This window comes from Silene latifolia, chromosome 10 (assembly GCF_048544455.1).
Source record: "Silene latifolia isolate original U9 population chromosome 10, ASM4854445v1, whole genome shotgun sequence".
NCBI classification, from domain to species: domain Eukaryota; kingdom Viridiplantae; phylum Streptophyta; class Magnoliopsida; order Caryophyllales; family Caryophyllaceae; genus Silene; species Silene latifolia.
Window position 1 is genome coordinate 7,513,900 of NC_133535.1, and position 20,233 is coordinate 7,534,132.

The 20,233-nt window shown below is 38.0% G+C and overlaps 3 protein-coding genes across 3 annotated transcripts; 2 read left to right on the forward strand and 1 right to left on the reverse strand.

The window, feature by feature from the left end:
* Nucleotides 1–750: 750 nt before the first annotated feature.
* LOC141604915 (amino acid permease 2-like) lies at nt 751–3,633 on the forward strand. The gene is made up of 6 exons (XM_074423480.1): nt 751–1,150; nt 1,307–1,540; nt 1,629–1,722; nt 1,814–2,174; nt 2,785–3,006; nt 3,124–3,633. Exons 1-6 carry the CDS (start codon nt 1,117–1,119, stop codon nt 3,553–3,555), a joined length of 1,377 nt encoding a protein of 458 aa, XP_074279581.1. The 5' UTR covers nt 751–1,116; the 3' UTR covers nt 3,556–3,633.
* A 6,154-nt stretch (nt 3,634–9,787) lies between these two features.
* On the forward strand, nt 9,788–14,524 carry LOC141604919 (uncharacterized). Its single transcript, XM_074423483.1, has 10 exons — nt 9,788–9,992; nt 10,656–10,804; nt 11,496–11,640; nt 11,765–11,892; nt 12,710–12,781; nt 12,986–13,088; nt 13,197–13,315; nt 13,393–13,434; nt 13,753–13,965; nt 14,114–14,524. Exons 1-10 carry the CDS (start codon nt 9,863–9,865, stop codon nt 14,180–14,182), a joined length of 1,170 nt encoding a protein of 389 aa, XP_074279584.1. The 5' UTR covers nt 9,788–9,862; the 3' UTR covers nt 14,183–14,524.
* LOC141604918 (stromal 70 kDa heat shock-related protein, chloroplastic-like) lies at nt 14,491–19,075 on the reverse strand. Its single transcript, XM_074423482.1, has 7 exons — nt 18,319–19,075; nt 17,038–17,290; nt 16,859–16,938; nt 16,521–16,663; nt 15,846–15,944; nt 15,174–15,762; nt 14,491–15,036 (listed from the first exon to the last, which is right to left on the reverse strand). Exons 1-7 carry the CDS (start codon nt 18,778–18,780, stop codon nt 14,632–14,634), a joined length of 2,031 nt encoding a protein of 676 aa, XP_074279583.1. The 5' UTR covers nt 18,781–19,075; the 3' UTR covers nt 14,491–14,631.
* Between the last annotated feature and the right edge of the window lie 1,158 nt (nt 19,076–20,233).

Sequence of the window (20,233 nt, forward strand, 5' to 3'; positions counted from 1 at the left end):
GATGCCTATTCATTTAGTAAATAGGGAATGCTTTTTGGAGGGAAAATTTGTGAGGATGTCTATTCATTTAGTAAATAGGGATTTGTGTTGTATTAGTGAGATAATAGGGGTAGACTTGTCTTTTTTACTAAAAACGTCGACGATAGTTACAAACCGGGGATAACTAACTTACTTAAAGATAACCTACTCTTAGGGCTAGTTTAAAACGGGTACCGACCCATGTGCAAAGTGGGCTGGTCGGGGCTTGTAAAAGAGCGGTCAGTAGACTAACCTCTACCGAACTCAAACACTAGCACAAATTAAGATAACTAAAATTTTAATCTACCGTATCTTATTTGTCGTTCGGCTTTGACAAACTGAGCTAACCCTCTCCCGTCCAACTACCACTTTCATTCATCTTTCTTTTGTTTGGATTAAATGAGCAAATGATCAATTGCTCAATTGAAACATTTGATTCTCATTCTCTAGACCCTTTGCCTACTTTAGTTTCATAAAGTGTTAGGTAAGAGTTAATAAGGTAACTCATTGATTCTTTCAGATACACTCTAAGATTCCACTAGCTACCTGAAAAGTTATTGGCTAATCTACCCCACTAATCAATAATTAACTTGGATGTGTCAGCATGCATAAGAATAAAGAGGTCAATTGGGTATCTAAAAAAAAAAAAAAAAGAGGTCAATTGGGTCGAGTGTGGGTCAGGTCATTCGCGTTTGCAAGAATCTGGATCAGATTGGGTCGGGACATTTTGGCATTTTGGGTTAGAGTCAGTTTCAGGTGTGTTATTATCAAGTTATTTATAGATAATGGTTAGTATACGACAATAATTTTTCTGGTCGGATTTGTTGGGATCGGGACAATTCAGGTTACGGGTCAAATTGGAATCAACTATTCGGGTGCATATTAGGTATGGGTCGAGAGTCGAGACATTCTAGTCCGGTCAAATTTTCCAGGTCCATGTTTAATCCACTTTTCAGGGGCACTATATACATTGTGGCATTGTGCTAGTAGTATTTTACTAAAGCTAAGCCAAGGCAAATTAGAGCTTGAGCAATAACAGTTTTACATGCATTGGTTTCTAAGAGAAAGAACAAGATCATCATTCAAGTATCAGGTGCTATGAATTTGGAGGAAGATGTACGCATTAGAACAGGTACTTATTAATAGTTTGTATTTCTTGTAATTAGACGCAACTAATCGACAATACATACCAGAATAACATTATTAACATTACAGTATTACAGCATTTTTCCAGTTTGTGAACAATGAGATGTGAGCAACAATCTAATACAGTACTGTTCAAATACAGGAACAGTATGGACTGCAACAGCACACGCAGTAACCGCAGTAATTGGATCAGGAGTACTAGCAGTACCATGGAGTGTTGCTCAAATGGGTTGGATTTTCGGCCCACTTTCCCTCTTCGGGTTTGCTGTCATTACCTACATTACTGCACGCTTACTCTGCGACTGTTATCGGACTCCTGACCCGATTAAAGGGCAAAGGAACCCTTCTTACATGGATGCAGTCAAATCTACCTTAGGTAACCTAAGTACAACAAAACTTTATGGTTGACATTGTTATGGTGATGTTTCGGAATAAATGAATAACAGAAATGTTTTTCGTGTCAGGGAAACGCGAAGTGTTCATATGTGCCGTTGCTCAGTATACTTTGTTATGGGGTACTATGGTCGGTTATGCAATTACTGCAGCTACTAGCATGCTGTAAGTCGTCTTGAAATCCCCTATTTACTAAATGAATAGGTCAATCTACGTTTTTTCCTGCCTAAAATACGCGATTTTTTTGACTGTTAAGGTCTATCAAAAGGACAAACTGTTATCGTACAAAAGGACCGGACGCAGACTGTCAACCTTCAGGCAACTCATTCATGTTAATTTTCGGAGCAATTAATATTGTACTTTGCCAAGTCCCAACCCTTGAGAAAGTGACATTTTTATCTGTAATCGCGGCAACAATGTCGTTTGGATATTCGTTCATTGCACTCTACTTATGTATTGCCAAGTTCACATCTCATCCTCAGCTTAGAGGCACACTTGTGGGTGTAGAGATTGGCAGAAATGGGCTTACTTTGACATCTAAACTCTGGCAGTCTTTCCAAGCTCTAGGAAATATTGCATTCTCTTACACTTATGCCCAATTGCTGATCGAAATCGAGGTAAGCTGTATTTATTTTTACGGAAATTTTCTATGGTACCCGTCTATTTTGTCAGATTTCCCATGGTACACCTGCTTTTAAGAATCTGCCTATGGTACCCCTAATGTAACAGTCGTTAACTGGAGGTTCAGTTTTGATGATGTGCCAATAAATTAGTAATTAAAAATTACGGAAATTTTCCATGGTACCCCTTAATTTTGTCAGGTTTCCCATGGTACCTGCTTTCCATTTTTATTTCATATTTATTAATAATTAATTATTAATTACTACTCCGTAATTCATTGTCACATCATCAAAACTTAACGTCTACTTTACGGCCGATACATTAGGGGTACCATGGACACAAAAATGGAACCTCAAGGGTATCATAGGCAGATTCTTAAAAGTAGGGTACCATGGAAAATCTGACAAAATTACAGGGTACCATAAGAAATTTACGTTATTTTTATCAGTCAAAGAGGGACTTTTGTCTTTGATCCTTGCGGGTTTTAATCTCAAGTCATGAGTACCACCGTTCAATGACTTTAGCATTAACCAGTACATGACTGTGATTTCTTCTCTAGTGGGTCATCGATGTATTGTTATAAATGGGGTGTTATTTTGGTTTAAGGACACACTAAAGGCTCCTCCAGCTGAGAACAAGACGATGAAGAGAGCAACATTGAATAGCATTGCTTTGACAACAGCCTTTTATGTTTCGTTGGGCTGTATGGGATACCTTGCCTTCGGAAATGATGCACCAGGAAATGTCTTAACTGCCTTTCGCGAACCCTTTTGGTTAGTAGACCTTGCCAATGTCGGGGTGGTTATACACTTAACAGCCGCATTTCAGGTATTTACTCTCCCAGTAAGTAGATTATACAACCAGTTGTATAGTACAGAATCCGAGCTTTATACAGACTGTTTTTCTGATTTACTGAATTTGTGCTCAAAACACTGTAAATTTCAGGTATTTGCACAACCAATCTTCGCAAGCTACGAGAAGTGGCTAGCAACACGATATCCATCCGCGCCCTTCATCCACAACACGTACACCATACAAGCACCAAGACTCAAAGCCATCAACTACCAATTCACACTATGCAGGCTTCTCCTACGGCCCCTGGTCGTTGTACTCACCATATTCACCGCCATGATGTTCCCGTTTTTCAATGCAGTGTTAGGGTTGTTGGGATCAGTTGCATTTTGGCCGTTGACCGTGTACTTGCCGGTGACAATGTACATAAGCCTAGCTAAGATCAAGAAAGGGGAATTCAAGTGGTTTATGCTTCAGGGATTAAGCTTGCTTGCCCTTATTGTTTCTCTTGTGTCAGGTTTGGGTTCGGTTGCTGATATTGCTGATCGGCTTAGGCATACTAAGTTGTTCAGTGCTAATCTTTGATCAATGCATTGATCACTCCTTGTAATTGTACTGCATGAATGTAAACTTAAAACTAAGTGTAATTAATTAGTTGATGTAGTCTTCAAGGTGTGTGTTTTTGTGAAATTAAGCATAAGGTTGCATGTTATTCCCTAGGTAGCACGGACACGGACATGTGACACGACATCTCATGAAATTTAGGACACGGAACATATTATTTAAATTTAATAAAATAGAGTATATTTTATAGTTATAAAAGTGTGATTTTTATTTTGTAAAATTATTCGATATTAAATTTAAATAAGTGAAGCTGTGAAGGTAAAACCTGACCACTATTACTCATTTTCATTTTTCACCAAACATATATTCTAATCAATCTCTTTGGACATCTCATTTCTCGTCTAAAGAACCTTTCACCCCAAATGATGTTGAAATACCATGGACAAGCGTCAGACACGTGCCCAAATATCATGATCACGCATCGGACACATGCTCAAATAAATGAAAAAAGTTAGGCACGACTTTATAGGTGTCCGACTGTCCGTCACGTTTTGGCGCGTGTCCGACGAGTGTTGGTGTCCGACATAAGACGGTTGGTTAAGAGAAGTGTCCGTGCTACCTAGGTTATTCCCAAGTCCTAGAACACATCATGAATACTTCAATTCGAATGATGTTAGATATGTGAATCATAATATATATATACCCTAAATATTCATACGGATTTTTTTGTGTTCTAACTTTTCTAAAGTGTAAACCTTATTTAGTTTCGTAAACTCTCTTTCTTTAAAAACATTAGTAATCCTTTGGTGAATATACTTAATGATCGTTAAATTGAACCGGTTTTATAAATATTTTTAGAATTGTATTTTTTGTGGATTGCTTATATTCGAACATCACAATCACGGTGTCATTTAATATGTTTAATTATACAACTTTTATATGAAAATACTCACTGAAAAATAATTAAAAAATAATGAGATAACGCACTCTCACATGGTCATGAACTCATGGTACAATCCACACAACTTTGTTCCGGTTGTATAGAATTTAGATTATTATGTATGTGAGAGGGTGATATCGATACCTAAAGCTGCCTAATCACGCCCTAACCATTTGTCGAAATAACATCATCATACATAATCTTCTAAGTATCCAACAATCGCATCCTATTTAAGTGGAAAAATAAATCGCATCCTATTTAAGTGGAAAAATAAAGAAACAAAACAACCCAAATTAAAAATTACAAAAGGAAATTCTCAAAAAAAAAAAAAATTACAAAAGGAAAAGCCAAAAAAAAAAAAAAAAAATCCCTAATATTCAACGGGGGATTGCAATCTATAAATAGCTAGGGAACATAATTATTTGACCGATAATACGGAGTCGGGACGACTATCATTCAACGGAACAAAAATCCCCAAATCAAAAAAATTCCCAAATCAATTAAACCTAATTCAACAAAACATATACGAACGATCGATCAATAATGACGACAATTAGGTCGGCGACGCCATCAATCACCCAAACAGTAACCCTAGAATCGACACAAACCCCAAATCAACATCAACAACAAACCCTAGTTCTTCGGCTCAATCGCAGGAAGAAGAAGGTGACATGGAGCGAAGACACAATCGATAATGAATTCATGAACAAGAAAAGCTCGAAGAAATGCTGTATTTTTCATAAGGAGAAATCATTCGATGAAGATTGCAGTGACGATGAAGATCAAAGCCCTGATTCTGATCAACATCGTCATGATTGTTGCTCACATGATGATAATGGTGCTGGTTCAAGTAATTGCGTCGCCGATTAATCGGTTCGATTCATTAATTGATTGATTAATTGATTGATTGATCGATTAATCTTTGATTTTTCATCGTTCAATTTAGGGTAATTTTTGGTGGAATCATATGAATGATTACGATTTGTTGTGTGAAATGCGTGATATATGCAGTAGCATTGATTGATTATGTGAAGCTTTGAATGAATTGTTATGTAATGTAAGTATTCTTGAATACCATGTAATAAACCTGATTTGAGCTGTATTATGCTGTTTTGATGTTAGTGATGAAACTAGAAATGTGTTTCATAGATGTATCGCGTTATAATTCTCATATGAGACGGTTTCATGCAATAGCGGAACCAGAATTTGATGTCATGGGAGCGAAAAATTTCAGCACAGGCGAAGTATTATTGCAACAAAATGCAGGAGTTTGTTAGTCTAGTCGAGTCGATATGCAATGCGTTGTTCTTTCGGAACAAGTTGCCTGTCTACGCTTCGATTCTCGACTTAAATGGTTATTGATTTGGCCTGGGATTAGCAAGTAAGCGATCCATTGTCGACGAAATTTTATACTGCTCACGCGAAATTTAACTTCTCTTGAATTATATAGTTCCTCTAGAATGGGGAAATTTTGCTTTAACTCCAGGCAAACTAGAAATTGTCATGGAACTAAAGTTGTTACATGAAACCTAAAATCATTTGAAGTGGAATTCTTATGGAATAGCAAGGAGTAGTACCTACAACTACAAGGCTACAAGAGTCCACAAGAGTACAAGGCTACAACCTCGTAACAAGCTTTTAGTGTAGTTCGGTTTATCAATTACCTCTTCTGTTTCGGTCATTTGTTTACCTATTTCATTTTTTGGAGTCTCAACCCCAATCAGCATATACACCACCATTGTCAGCACTCAGCACCCTTGAAAGTGCCTTATCCGACAAGTCAGTCACACCACTGACGAGTCCACCTTTTTCCCCTCTGGCACGGTCTGAAATTGCTACCCCACCCAAAACACTACCCTATCACCCCCAAAACCCGTAACCCAAGATGGCCAACAACAACATATCCGAAATAGATGTGATACCCAAAATAACCTAGCCTCCCTAAACTAACCCAAATGTATGACGCAACACACACCCACATAGCCCGATGCAAACTAACCCAATCCAAACCCGTTTACCCATTCACCGAGGCTAGAGTACTACTAATTGATTAGATGCCTCTTTTTAGATTAAAATAATAAATCCGAAAAAATCCACGCTGACTAAAATCTCTACCCGGCAGAGCTGGCCCAATTAATGGGCCAACCCGCCCGAACCGCCCATCGGGCCACTCAAGACCTGGCCTGCACGACCCGACCTAAGATCCGCCTGACTCGCCCCTTACCCCCTGGCCAGGCCCAGGCTTCCCATATCAAACCTGGCCGTCATTGGCCCGCCATTTTAGGAAAAAAAATAAAAAAAATAATTGTAACCAGGCCTGTCCTCTACCCATTAAGAGCCTGGCCAGGGTCACACCAGCAGTTAGCCCGGCCAAGCCCTCCCCTCCAACGGGCCGGTTCAGAGCCTAACAAAGAGAGCCTGACCTGTCCGGTCCGTGTACATCTCTACCGCCCGGTATTACCCTTGTGGCAGTCAACCTGATGGTGGGCCTGGTCAGAAACAACTTTGGGTCTTAATTGAGAGCTTTACAGGCCCGTTTGGAGACCACCAACTTATTACTATTACGATTCTAATGAACAGTTTATACTCGCCTTTGACTGTTGTATGACTTCAAAAAATGATTTAAAATTGGGTCAATTGGGGACTTAAATCTTGGCTAACCGTCTTCGAAGTGTCTTGCATAAGATTATACATCCTTTTCAAGGTGCTTTTACACCTAATCGATTCATCCAAGATAATATTCTTTTAGCACACGAGATTTTCAACTCGTTTAAACGTAAAAAGGGCAAAGGAGGTTGGATTGCAATCAAACTTGATATGAAGAAAGTATACGACATACTAGAATGGAATTTTATCGAGGAAACTTTTAAGCAAATGGGTTTTAATGCTAAGTGGATTTCATGGATTATGGCATGTATAAACACTGTTTCTTACTCAGTGTTAGTAAATGGAACACCGGGAGACGTTTTTAGACCCACTCGAGGTATTCGACAAGGAGACCCACTTTCGCCATATATAGTTAATATGTGCGCCGAGATTTTAGCAAGATCTCTACAAAAAAAATAGTGATGTTAGCTCTAGTGATATTGGTATTAGAATTGGATCCGGGGTGGAGAAAATTCCGTTTCTCACTTTTGCGGATGACACTATCATTTTCGCTAAAGCCTCTAACCAGAGTTGTAGAATTATTAAGTCTATATTAAATAAATTTTGCACGATTTCCGGGCAATTTGTTAATTTTGACAAATCCACCTTTCAATGCACTAGAAATATTGAGCGTTCTCTTCGTGAATCATTTAAAGGCATTCTTCATATGAACGAGGAAACTCATTTGGGTAAGTATTTAGGATGTCCTATAATTGATAGCATAGTGACTAAAAATACTTTCGAAAACATTATTCAATCTTCTTGCACTCAATTATCGAAATGGAAAGCGAATTCTCTATCTCAAGCAGGTAGACTAGTTCTTGTCAATGCTAATTTAGCCGCGAAGGGAACTTTTCAGATGCAAAGCTTCCTCCTCCCTTCATCGATCCATAATAGATTAGATAAAATTAATAGAGACTTTCTTTGGAATAAGAATCCTTCCCAGCGTTCTCCTAATTTGGTTGGTTGGCATAAAGTTTGTTTATCAAAGTCGGTTGGTGGTTTAGGAATTAAATCTTCTGAAGCAGCTAATAAAGCTCTTCAAATGAAACTTTTATGGAAAATTCTTATGGATAAGGAAAGTATATGGGTCAAAGTGGTATCTAAAAAATACTTGAGAAATTGTTCACTCTTTGATCATAAGCCTAATTCAGCCTCTTCTTGGCAATGGCGTAAACTAATGAGTCTTCGGACTCTATTTAGAAAAGGACTGAGATGACAGGTAGGTAATGGTAGCAACATTAAGTTTTGGTCTGATAATTGGGTTTTTTCACACCCGCTTACAAGCAGTATGGTTGATGATGATAGTAACCGTGATCTTAATCTTTTGGTTAAAGATTTCATAACCTCAAACAAGCAATGAGATATTTGTAAATTATCCAGTTTTGTAAATAACGATATTGTTAATCAGATTACTAACATTCCAGTGCCACATAATGATATTCCAGATACCCTCATTTGGGGGTTGTCCGTAGATGAAAATTTCTTTACCAAAACAGCAACTTGGTTAGCGCAAGGTTTGTTCGATCAAGCTCTTGACAAATGTGAATTTCAGTGGATTTGGAAATTGAATATTCCTCCTAAATTGACCTAAATTGAATTTTTTTCTTTGGAAAGCCTGTGTTGACGGCCTTCCAACGAAAAGTAGACTTCTCAAGAGTCATATTGATGTCCCACCTCATTGTGTTCTGTGCAGCAATCCTATTGAAAACAAAGATCATTTCTTTTACGAATGTCCCTTGATTAGGCATGTCATCCAAGACCTGAATATTATTAGTTTCAACGAGTTTTTGTCAAATTATGGTATTATTACAAGTCAAAGTTTTCTAACGAAACTTAATTATCTCAAGGATTTAATTCCAAAAGATGACTTTATAAAGATTATTTTTATTTGGTGGAATGCATGGTTCCATAGAAATGATATTATCTTTAATAATGTTAATTTAAGTATCAGCAAACTTATTACTTTATGTAATAATAGCACTAAGACATGGAATGTGACTAGATTTAAGGATCTCAACAATCCCGAGGTAGAAGACTCGGCTAGAAACAATTCTAGTAAGGAAGAGATTTGGTGGGAAAAACCTACAAACGGTTTCCTAAAGCTAAATTTTGACGGATCGAGAATAGAAGGTAATAAAGTTGCTTTACGATATTCTATAAGAGATCACAATGGTAAAGTCGTTTTGTTGGGAGCAAAAAAGTGCGGATCCAATAGTATCCTCGTTGTGGAAGCACTTGCTTTAAAAGAAGGTATCTTAGCAGCTAAATACTTAGGAATCTCAAAGTTAATTGTGGAGGGTGATAACTTATGTGTTATTAACTCGATTCGAGGTACTTGGCAAATTCCGTGGGAAATTTCTAGTATTATCAAGGATGTGAAATTAGACCTTCATTTTTTCGATGAAGTGATAATTAAACATTCTTTCAATGAACAACAAGTTCTTGACTTCATGGCTTCAGTTGGACATTCATGTCCAACTCTTTCGAGGTGGTTTGATAGCCGGTGGCTTCAACTTACCTCCCTCATTCGAAAGGATGAGATAGGTTGGTCCTACCCTGGATCAACCTAGTTTTCTTACCTTAAAAAAAAAAAAAAAAAAACAAAAAACAAAAAAACTTAGCCACTTAGCTACGATTACCTGAAAATGCGTCCGTGCTCTTTTGTGGGCATGATTTACCACGGGTATCATATATTCACATTCAATCAAAAACGCCCACGAAAATTAAACCTTCGGATGAATGATGCTTGGTATAGGAAGAAGAGTGAAGTGTACTTATTCAGACAATTTTTCCCGATTATTACCATCAACTCTTCTCAATTTTCTTTCTTCTCCCTCTATAAATCTCAATCATTTCTGCTCAGATTCTGGTAATTAATTCCCTTCATTTCAATTTACCACATACTGTATTTGTAATTTAATTATACACAATTATTTTTGCACTACTAATTGCTGAACATATGACCACTCTTTTTGATAATCACAAAGTTTAATCCTTTATGGGTTTTATGCTTATAATTTGATTGTGGGTTTTAATCATGCTAATTCAGTAACAGGTTTGATGGAATTATTGCATTTGGTTCTTTATGTTTGATCACAAAGTTTTCTCCTTTCTGGGTTTTGGCCTTTACTTTGGTTATGGGCTCAATCGTGTTGTTTTGAGTGACGGTCTCTTACCTAAGTTATTGAGATACGGAGTACATTTTACAATTCGAAGGAAATCCAAAAATGATAGAATCACAGGTATAGTATAAAATGGTTTACTAATAAAAGTGATCATAGTTTACGATAAAAGTGTAAGTTGATTATGAAAACATGTATCAAATGAAGAATCACTTGCAATGATCAATAGCTGAAGCGTTACGAAAAATACAATGTGATACCTCTCCATCCCAATTTTGTTTATCTTTGTGATGTGTATTTTAATCAAAGGTAAATGAATGATTTTGGCGGAGGGAGTACGAAAAAGTGGCGTCTCAATAACTTAATGAAAGACCGTGTCTTATGAGTTTTTGCGTTGTTTTAATTAACAGGTTTAATGGAGAGTGATGCGAAAATGGGGAGTGATGAGAAAGTTGCTGGCAGTGGAAGGGAAGTGACAAGAGTTCTATTTTGCGGGCATCAATTTCCTGCTTCACATCTTTATACAAGAGAGTACCTCAGTAATTATCCTCATATTCAGGTAATTACATAAAAATTGCACATTTGTAACAAAGTAATTTTCTTTCTTGTAATGCGGGTAAGTTTGTTGTCCTTAACATGCCGATGTTGCTCCATTTTTTATGTTGATATTGAAGGTGTAAGTGTAACAAAGGATGAAAGGAAGTCTCTTTCTTTGTATCCTCTTATTGTTAATGTGGCTCAATCTTTGTGAAGGCAGAAGAAATATTATACCCTTTATCCCATTTTTATGTTTAATCGCTGATTTCTCTTAGAACGGATCAATCGCTGAATGTTAGGTTTAAGAAAGAATGGTGAAATAACATCTTTACCCTTTGACTATGAGTAAATGAGGAAATGTAATTAGGTTGAAACATTAATAGACTAAGTCAACGAGGGGAAATATCGGATGTTCACTCTTTTTAATTACTAAATTCCGAAAGGGGACAATTAATTTTAATTTAAGAAAGATCAAAAGAAGAAAGGGCAATATAAATGGGATAGAGGGATTACTTTGTATGCGATTTTGATTGAGACTAGAGAGTATTGTCGATAAATTTTGAAATATATCGACGGAAGTGTGTGTAAAACCAGTGTCATCGTAATAGCAAGTGTTTGTCTACAGAGGATGTTAGCTATGTGCCGATGTATATGATGATTGATAAGATGACATGTTGATAATCTTTTTCGGTTTCAAACTTTTTTTTATGTAGGTTGATGAATTTTCGATTGAAAATGTCCCTAGTGTAATTGGCAACTACCACATATGTATTCCCAAAATGATGAAAATAAATTCGGATCTTATTTCTCGTGCTAAAAAAATGAAACTCATACTGCAGTTCGGTGTTGGTTTGGAAGGTAAATTATTACTGGTTTCTCTATTGTAAATTTGGTATCTTTATGGTGGAGTTGAGCGGGGATATTCGACGAGTTTATTCCTGTTTTGAGTATTGACGAAATGATTACCACTGTCCATGAGCAGGTGTTGATGTTGATTCAGCGACAAAACATGGAATCAAGGTTGCTAGAATCCCAGCACATGCTACTGGGAATGCTGCTTCATGTGCAGAGATGGCAATATATCTCATGCTAGGACTTCTGCGAATGCAAGTAAGCCTCTTATTAAATTCTAAATTTAATGGCTAGAATTTTATAATAATTCAATCGGGGATTCACATACTTAACACTGGGTGCTAAGTTTGATAGGATTAAGCCTATCAATTTGTTGTATTGGGAGCTAATGCTGATGCTAAGTTTAGGATTTCCTCCACGATTCAGAATTTCTAATTTATATACTCCGTTTCAGTGACATCTCATTTCTAGCGGACCAATGACTATCTATTCTTTGATTTTGGATAAGATGAAATAATACCGAACGTATAGCATTTATCTAATGCCATTCTCAATGTAATTTTGGTTGTCCGAAAACAATCTTTCTATGTGGTTGCGTACATTCTACCCCCTTCTTACCTCGTCAGTTGCGGTAGCCCTTGAGGAGCAGGGGTTACGTTGTTGCAGTTGTGACTGTCATTTTTTTTTTTTTTTTTTTTTTTTTTATAATAGTCTTGTCCCTAAATAATGTACTAATGCCTTAAAATAGAAGAAATTCTTGATGATGAGCAACCTAGCAATACCTGTGGGAGTGTGGCGGAATATGTTTGTGATGAATGTGATTGCAACATCTCTACAGTTATTAGCAAACAGCAGTGTTGTGATGCTGTCAGAACCTTGGTGCTCTTGATGTTGCAGATAGCTAGGTACTGAGTAAACTAGAACCAGGTTCAATTGATGCAATATTTGGGGGTAATTTGATTATGGTTTGGGTTTGGGAGCTTGTGTGTGCTGAACTGCTGGCTAGGTTTTTTTTTCAGCTATTCAATTGCCTGCTTACGTTTGTAGTTTTTCTTAGTCATAGTGCATTTTGCAGAAGGAGATGGAGATCTCAATAAAAATGAAAAGACTCGGTACACCGGCAGGAGAAACCTTATTTGGGAAAACCGTGAGTTTAAATTTCTTTGATCTCTGTGCTCTGAGATTTTGCACCTATTACCTCGTGCATGCCTTCAAGACTCTGAGAGTCTGAAATATATACAGTAATATATCTCTAGTAATTCATGATCCCTATTCCGTCATCTTGATACTATAATAGAATAGATTAAAAGCAAATGTGTTTGGCTTCTGACTGTCTAATATGCTAATGAAGGTATTCATCATGGGATTGGGAAGTATTGGCCGTGAATTGGCAAAGCGTTTGAAACCATTTGATGTCAGAATCCTTGCTACAAAGCGTCGTTGGAATGTGACTGGTACTAAGATCTTGTTTCACCAGTTCCGACTAATTACTCTATATTATATTTTCTTCCTATCAGCCATGCTTTGTTGCTAATTCTCTTTACCTCCACGTTTTTCTGCAGAAGAAGAAGACGATGGTGTTGCTAATCTTGTTGATGAGAAGGGTACCCATGATGATATATACAAATTTGCAGGCATGGCTGACATAGTTGTCTGTTGCTTGAATATGAATCGTCAGACAGTAAAGCTTCTTCGCCTAAGTATTTTACTTGCATGCATTGCTAATTTCCGAACGGAAGCTGACTGCTTGTTTTGTAGGCTGGCGTTATAGACCACTTATTCGTACTATCCATGAAAAAGGTGTGTCTCCGCATCATCTTCTTTCTTCTCATCACTTGTTTTTCAGCATATTTACTTTGTGTTACTCTATCCGTGAATAAACTTCCCAATTTTTACAGAGTTGTCCACAAACATACTTCACACTTGAAAGCTTCCCTTTTTTTCAGCGTCTTATTTGTGGTCAATGCTCATTAAGAAAGTAACATAAATCCGCGAAGGAGGCAACGCTCTTTTGGTTCACCTAGTTTCTTGATACCTCAATGTTGTTGAGTTGCTTTGACAAGGCTTCGGCTTGTTAAATAACCGATACACGTTTATCGCCTTTGCTTATGTACACAGGGGGCGTATTTGGTAAACATTGCTAGGGGAGGATTGCTAGATTATGACGCTATAGTGCAAGGTCTAGAGTCAGGTCATTTGGGAGGCCTAGGTATTGATGTTGCATGGACAGAGCCATTTGACCCAACCGATCGAGTACTGCAGTTTCCAAATGTCATAATTACGCCACATGTTGCCGGGGTTACAGAACACTCCTACAGAGCTATGGCAAAGGTATGATAATTTCCGGGCTTATGATTCTAAAAAGCTAGTATTATGACTTATACGCTGCATAAGAACGCAAACTAATTGGCTCTTGCTATAGTGACTCTCTTTAGTCATTGGATTTCTGATACTGATTGAACGAATGACATATATGCAGGTAGTCGGGGACGTTGCCCTTCAACTTCATGAAGGAAAACCTATGACTGAAATTGAAGTAGTGAACTAATTCAATCCCATCTGAAATGCAAGTGTACAAGACCGCCTCATTTTAGATAGAAAGTAATACACGAGGCGATGGGAAGAAAAGCACTCAGATCAGGTTGTATCAGAGCGGACTTCGTTTCTCTTGAAGTTATTGCCACTTCAAAAGCGATTTTCGGCTGGGAAGACGTCTCTAAGTTCCAAACCTCGTCTTTCTGTAAGTTATTGGTTTGTGCTCATTAGTCATTTTTTTTAACCATCATCAGAAACGGCTATTTGGGTTTCATTTGCTTTCATAAATGGTGAATTTGAGAGAGAAATGAAAACATCTATGCTTAATAATACTTGGAAAAACTGTTATTTCATTTATCTATGTTTCGGATTCTCTCATTGAAACGGCTTAATACTCTAGTAAATTTACAGTACTTCCACATTCATCTACTCTTTGGGATCTCCAATCGAAAAACCAGCTCCTCAATTGCTTTCACTGAAATCTGCATCTATAACATCTCCAGCATCATCAGAGGACGTTCCGGTTGTCCCAGTCGCACCTGTCGTAGTCTCAGCTGTTGTAGGGTCGGCTCCAGGTGCCGCTGATTGACTGTATACAGCTTGACCCATCTGCATTGCTTCCTGGCTTACAGCAGCTATAGCATCCTTAATCTTCTGAGTAACCCCGGTTTCAATGGCATCTTTTAAATCTTTCAGTTTAGCTTCCACTTTCTCCTTCACTTCCACCGGAACTTTGTCTCCTAACTCCTTGAGCTGTTTCTCAGTTTGGTACACTACAGAGTCAGCCTGGTTCTTTGTGTCTATAGCTTCTCTCTTCTCCTGATCCTCCTTCGCAAACCTCTCGGCCTCTTGAACCATTCTGTCAACCTGCAACATAGTTTCTCATTGTCAGTGATTTGAACTCCGAATTCAAATTTTTGTAAGATCAGTTATTTAAGGCCGGGTTCTTTTTTGGCGGAGTGAATTAGTTTTGATAGGTCTAGAAGCAGTTATATAAAATGTACCTCGTCCTGAGGCAAGGTGCTAGCACCGGTTATGGTAATGTTCTGCTTCTTTCCAGTTCCTTTGTCGACAGCAGTCACAGAGAGGATGCCATTAGCATCAATGTCGAACTTAACCTCGATTTGGGGGACCCCACGAGGAGCTGGGGGAATTCCATCTAGCCGGAAGCTCCCTAACGACTTGTTATCCCTCACAAACTCTCTTTCACCCTGAAGAACATTGATCTCAACACTTGGCTGCCCATCGGCTGCTGTAGAGAACACTTCAGATTTCGAGGTGGGTAGAGTTGTATTTCTCGGGATGATCTTTGTCATAACACCACCAAGAGTCTCTAAACCTAGAGATAACGGAGTAACATCCAGTAGAACTATGTTGCTAACATCTCCGGCCAACACACCCGCCTGAACAGCAGCACCCAGGGCAACAACTTCATCAGGGTTTACAGTGCAATTAGGATCTTTTCCTGTCATCTTCTTCACTAGATCCTGCACAGCCGGTATCCTTGTGGACCCACCGACAAGGATGACTTCATCAATGTCCTTAATCGATAGCTTTGCATCTTTTAGGGAGGTTTCGACAGGCGTCTTCAACCTGCATTACAATAAGCAACATTCAGCAACTGATCTAGTTCTGCTCAAATCTGATCACAAGGTTTACAGCCACGAAATCCTCACCTGTCTAGTAAGTCCGAGCATAACTCCTCAAACTTAACTCTTGTTAGAGTCGTGTCTATATGTTTGGGTCCGTCTTGTGTAGCAGTTATAAAAGGCAAGCTGCGAAAAGACAGACGGTTCAGTAAATTCTGTAAGATACTGAAAACTCACTATGGATCAGTCGAATCCATTCTGGAATCGATCAATCCCATTGCAATTAGGGGTGGGCAACATCCGGTCCGGATCGGAAAAATGGACCGGTCCGGACCTGAATCTACCGAACCGGGACCGGACCGGTCCCGGTCTACCATTTTTTAAGATTCCGGTTTCCGGTCCGGTCTTGGACTGGAATATTCCGGTCCGGACCGGAAAGACCGGAATTATTTTTATTTTATTTTTTTTCCTTCAAATATTAATTAAAAATACATTAAATGCCTATTTAATCCGGCCCAGATTTATGGATCGGAATTTGAAAAAGTGGGTATGTAAAATTAATCCCGGTCCAACCGGTCCGGTCTTGGACCGGAATTTTTCAGGTCCGGTCCCGGTCCGGAATTTTTATAATCCAATCCGATTCCGGTCCGAGATTTTTGACGATTCCGGTTTCGGTCCAAACCGATTCCGGTCCGGTTTTGGACCTTTGCCCAGTCCAAATTGCAATTCCAAACATTAACTTTTAAGGCAACAAGTGGTTACCTGATGCTAGCTTGAGTTAAAGTGGAGAGCTCGATCTTCGCTTTCTCAGCAGCTTCAGTTAGACGTTGAAGAGCTTGTCTGTCATTCCGAAGATCTATTCCTTCATCCCTCTTGAAACTATCCGCTAACCAATCAACAATTCTCTGCAAAATCCCAAATTCTGTGAGCTGAAACCCGAGGTGCTAATCAACAGAAACCGTGCCCACAAAAAAAAACTAGGATAAAATTTGGAAAGCCGAGCTCGCTTTCGCCTCTAGGGTATTTGGTATCACCCCATCTTACAGTAGGACAGTCCTACCAAAGCTTCTTACAAAATCATTACGCCTAATGATTCGTACCTTGTCGAAGTCATCACCTCCCAAATGAGTGTCTCCTGATGTCGATAGCACTTCAAACACTCCATCCCCAACCTCAAGGACTGCAAAAACAGAGAACAATGTCATACACAAGAATAGTCTCATTATATAGAAGTTTCTCAAAATCGAAAAGGTGGAAACTTTGTGAATGAAGAACATACCAGAGACATCAAAGGTACCCCCACCAAGATCAAACACAAGAATAGTTTCATTATTCTTCTTCTCGAATCCGTACGCTAATGAAGCTGCTGTGGGTTCATTGATAATTCTCAAAACATCCAAACCAGCAATTTTTCCAGCATCCTTTGTCGCGGTTCTTTGAGAATCATTGAAGTAAGCTGGGACTGTGATCACTGCTTTGTTTACAGTATCATTCAAAAACTTTGATGCATCTTCCACTAGCTTCCTCAACACCTTCAATTCATTTCACAAGTACGTATATTTCAGCCAATCTTTTTCCTAAAATTTTCCGTTTTGCCCTTCCCTTCTTTGCGCGTTTGGATAACATTAATTTTTACTTATATATTAAACGATAATTAATAACTACGGAGTATTATTTAAACTAGACGATTAAGAATGAAATTTTTTTGAAGGCATAACTTTCGCTCGGGAGTCCGATTGAGGGGGCTTTTTTTTTTCCAGAAATTTCCCATAATACCCCGTAATTTCGTCAGATTTACCATGGTACCCCTATTTTTAAGAATCTGCCTATGGTATCCTTGAAGTTCCATTTTTGTGCCCATGGTACCCCTAATGTAACGGTGTTTTGATGATGTGATAATAAATTACTCCCTCCATTCTTTTATATATGACGTTTTGCATTTACGTGGTAAACCTTTGACTTTAATATTTACAAAAATATATTTGTTCAAAAAATATAAAAATGGTAGCATTAAATTTTTTACGAAAAACTCTTTTATATGAGTATACATATCATAATATTTAGTCTTATATTTTAAGAGATATTGAAGAGAGAAGGGAGTGTCTCAAAATGTGAGAAAGTCATATATAAAAAAATAGAGGGAGTAGTAAGTAAAAATTACAGAAATTTGCCGTGGTACCCCTAATTTTGTCAAATTACCTATAATATCCCTGCTTTTTATTTTTATTTCATATTTATTAATAATTTTTAATTACTAATTCATTGTCCCATCATCAAAATTCAACGACCGTTACATTAAGGGTAACATGGACACAAAAATGAAACCTCAAGAGTATCATAGGCAGATTCTTAAAAATAAGGGTACCATGAAAAATCCGACAAAATTAAGAGGTACCATGGGATGAGCGCAATTGGAGAAATTTTTTGTGAAGTGGTTAGTTCATATGGTTTACACGAACTAGCCTCCGACCTTTAGCCTCCGACAGTTAAGGTAGAAAACACAACCCGGTCAAGGCCAGTTCGTGTAATCCACATGTCAATCGAAACTATAAAATCATACCTGAGCAGAAATTTCCTCAGGAGAAAAAAGTTTACCAATAGCAGGACATTCAAGCTTAACATTACCATTATCATCCCTAACAACCTTATACGAAACCTGTTTCGATTCCTCATCAACTTCCCCCATCTTCCTTCCTACAAACCTCTTTACCGAAAAAAACGTATTCTCCGGATTCACCACCGCCTGTCTCTTCGCTATCTGCCCTACTAACCTATCCCCATTCTTCGTATACGCTACCACTGACGGTGTCGTCCTTTGTCCTTCTACATTCGTTATTATAGTCGGTTGTCCACCCTCCATAGCCGCTACTGCCGAATTTGTCGTCCCCAAGTCAATACCCACCACTTTCTCGTTCACTACTCGTAGTACTCCTGGCTTTTTCGCGTAACTTATTTTTTTTGCGTTTTTGAGGTTCAGTTTTTGTCCTAGGAAGTTGATTTGGGGTGTTGCTATTGCTGCCATGATTTATGTACGTCTGTCTGTATGCAGTGGCGGATTCAGGATTTAGTGTATGAGAGATTTTGATCAGTGAAAGATAGAAAGGGAAAGGGTTTGTGATTCTTTGAGTAAGGAAGAGTTGAGTGTAAAGGCATGATCATGTGTGTGTATAAAAGACAGTAGGAAGTGTAAAGGAAGAGAGTGTTCTAGAAGAATCTTGAACGTTGGATTGAGTTGAAAATGAGTGTGTTTGATGACCATTGGATTTTGGATAAATATTGGATTTTGATGTCTTGTTTTATGTGAAATGGAGTAGAATGACTCGCTAAACAGGTCGTGTTTTTTTTTTCCGTGTAAAATAGTCTTAGACGGATTTTCAACTTTAGGTCATTTGGAAACAACCTCTTCATATTGATCACACATGTTTATAGTTTCATGCAGAGGCCGTTGAAACACTCGGGTAATGATGTCGTCATTTTGGTAGCGAAAAAATAAGTCCATGTTATGAACTTATTGTTGTGTTGGGTGATGAGAACCATAATTTTGATGGTAACGAGTTTTCAGATTACCAGTACTCGGTATCAACTAAGCTAGTTAACATTAGCATTTCTATATCATGGTGCTTGTCTAGTGTGTTTGGGGTAAGGCTAGGAGAGTCCAGTACGTTCTACAAGATGTGGCAAAAAGTGTGATTGTCTGGATAATGAGTCACTGATTGATGAGATAACAAGTGAAGGAAGTGTTGTAAGAGTTGGATGTTGGACAAAAGTTGGAGCTAAAACAGTACAACCCAGAAGCAGCTAGAATTAGACTTGCTATATTTGGATTCTTTTGTAATGGACCCTTGGGCTTTCATCTATTGATTGCACCCTTGAACCAAATTGGTCCAAAATTCACCAAAAGCATTTTGCATACCTGTCTGCTAAAGGTCGTCGACAATTTACTAATTATCGTCGACAATTTTAATGAACTTCCAAAACTACCCCTCCCTCACACTCCCCCTTATATTTTTTCCGTCTTGTTTTGTTTTCGTAAAAAAATAATTAATAATTACTAATAAACCCCGTTCGGGGATAGTTCGTTTTATTTTAATTTTTTAATTTATTGAAACTTATTTTAATTAGCGATTATCGATCCACGCACCCAAAACTAATTTAAGACGGAAATTAATAATTTTTAAAAAAAAAAAAAATTGTTGAAAAAAGGCCTTGGATGAAGAAATTTTTCGTCCAGACCAAGGTGCGGACAAAGAAATTTTTCGTCCAGACCATGGTCCAGACAAAAATATTTTTCGTCCAGACGGAAAATATTTTCGTCCAGACCCAGGTCCGGACGAAAAATATTTTCGTCCGGAAAAAAAAAAAAAAAATTTAAAAGAAAAAAAAAAAAATCCGGACGAAAATATTTTTCGTCTGGACCTGGGTCTGGACGAAAATATTTTCCGTCTGGACGAAAAATTTCTTTGTCTGGACCATGG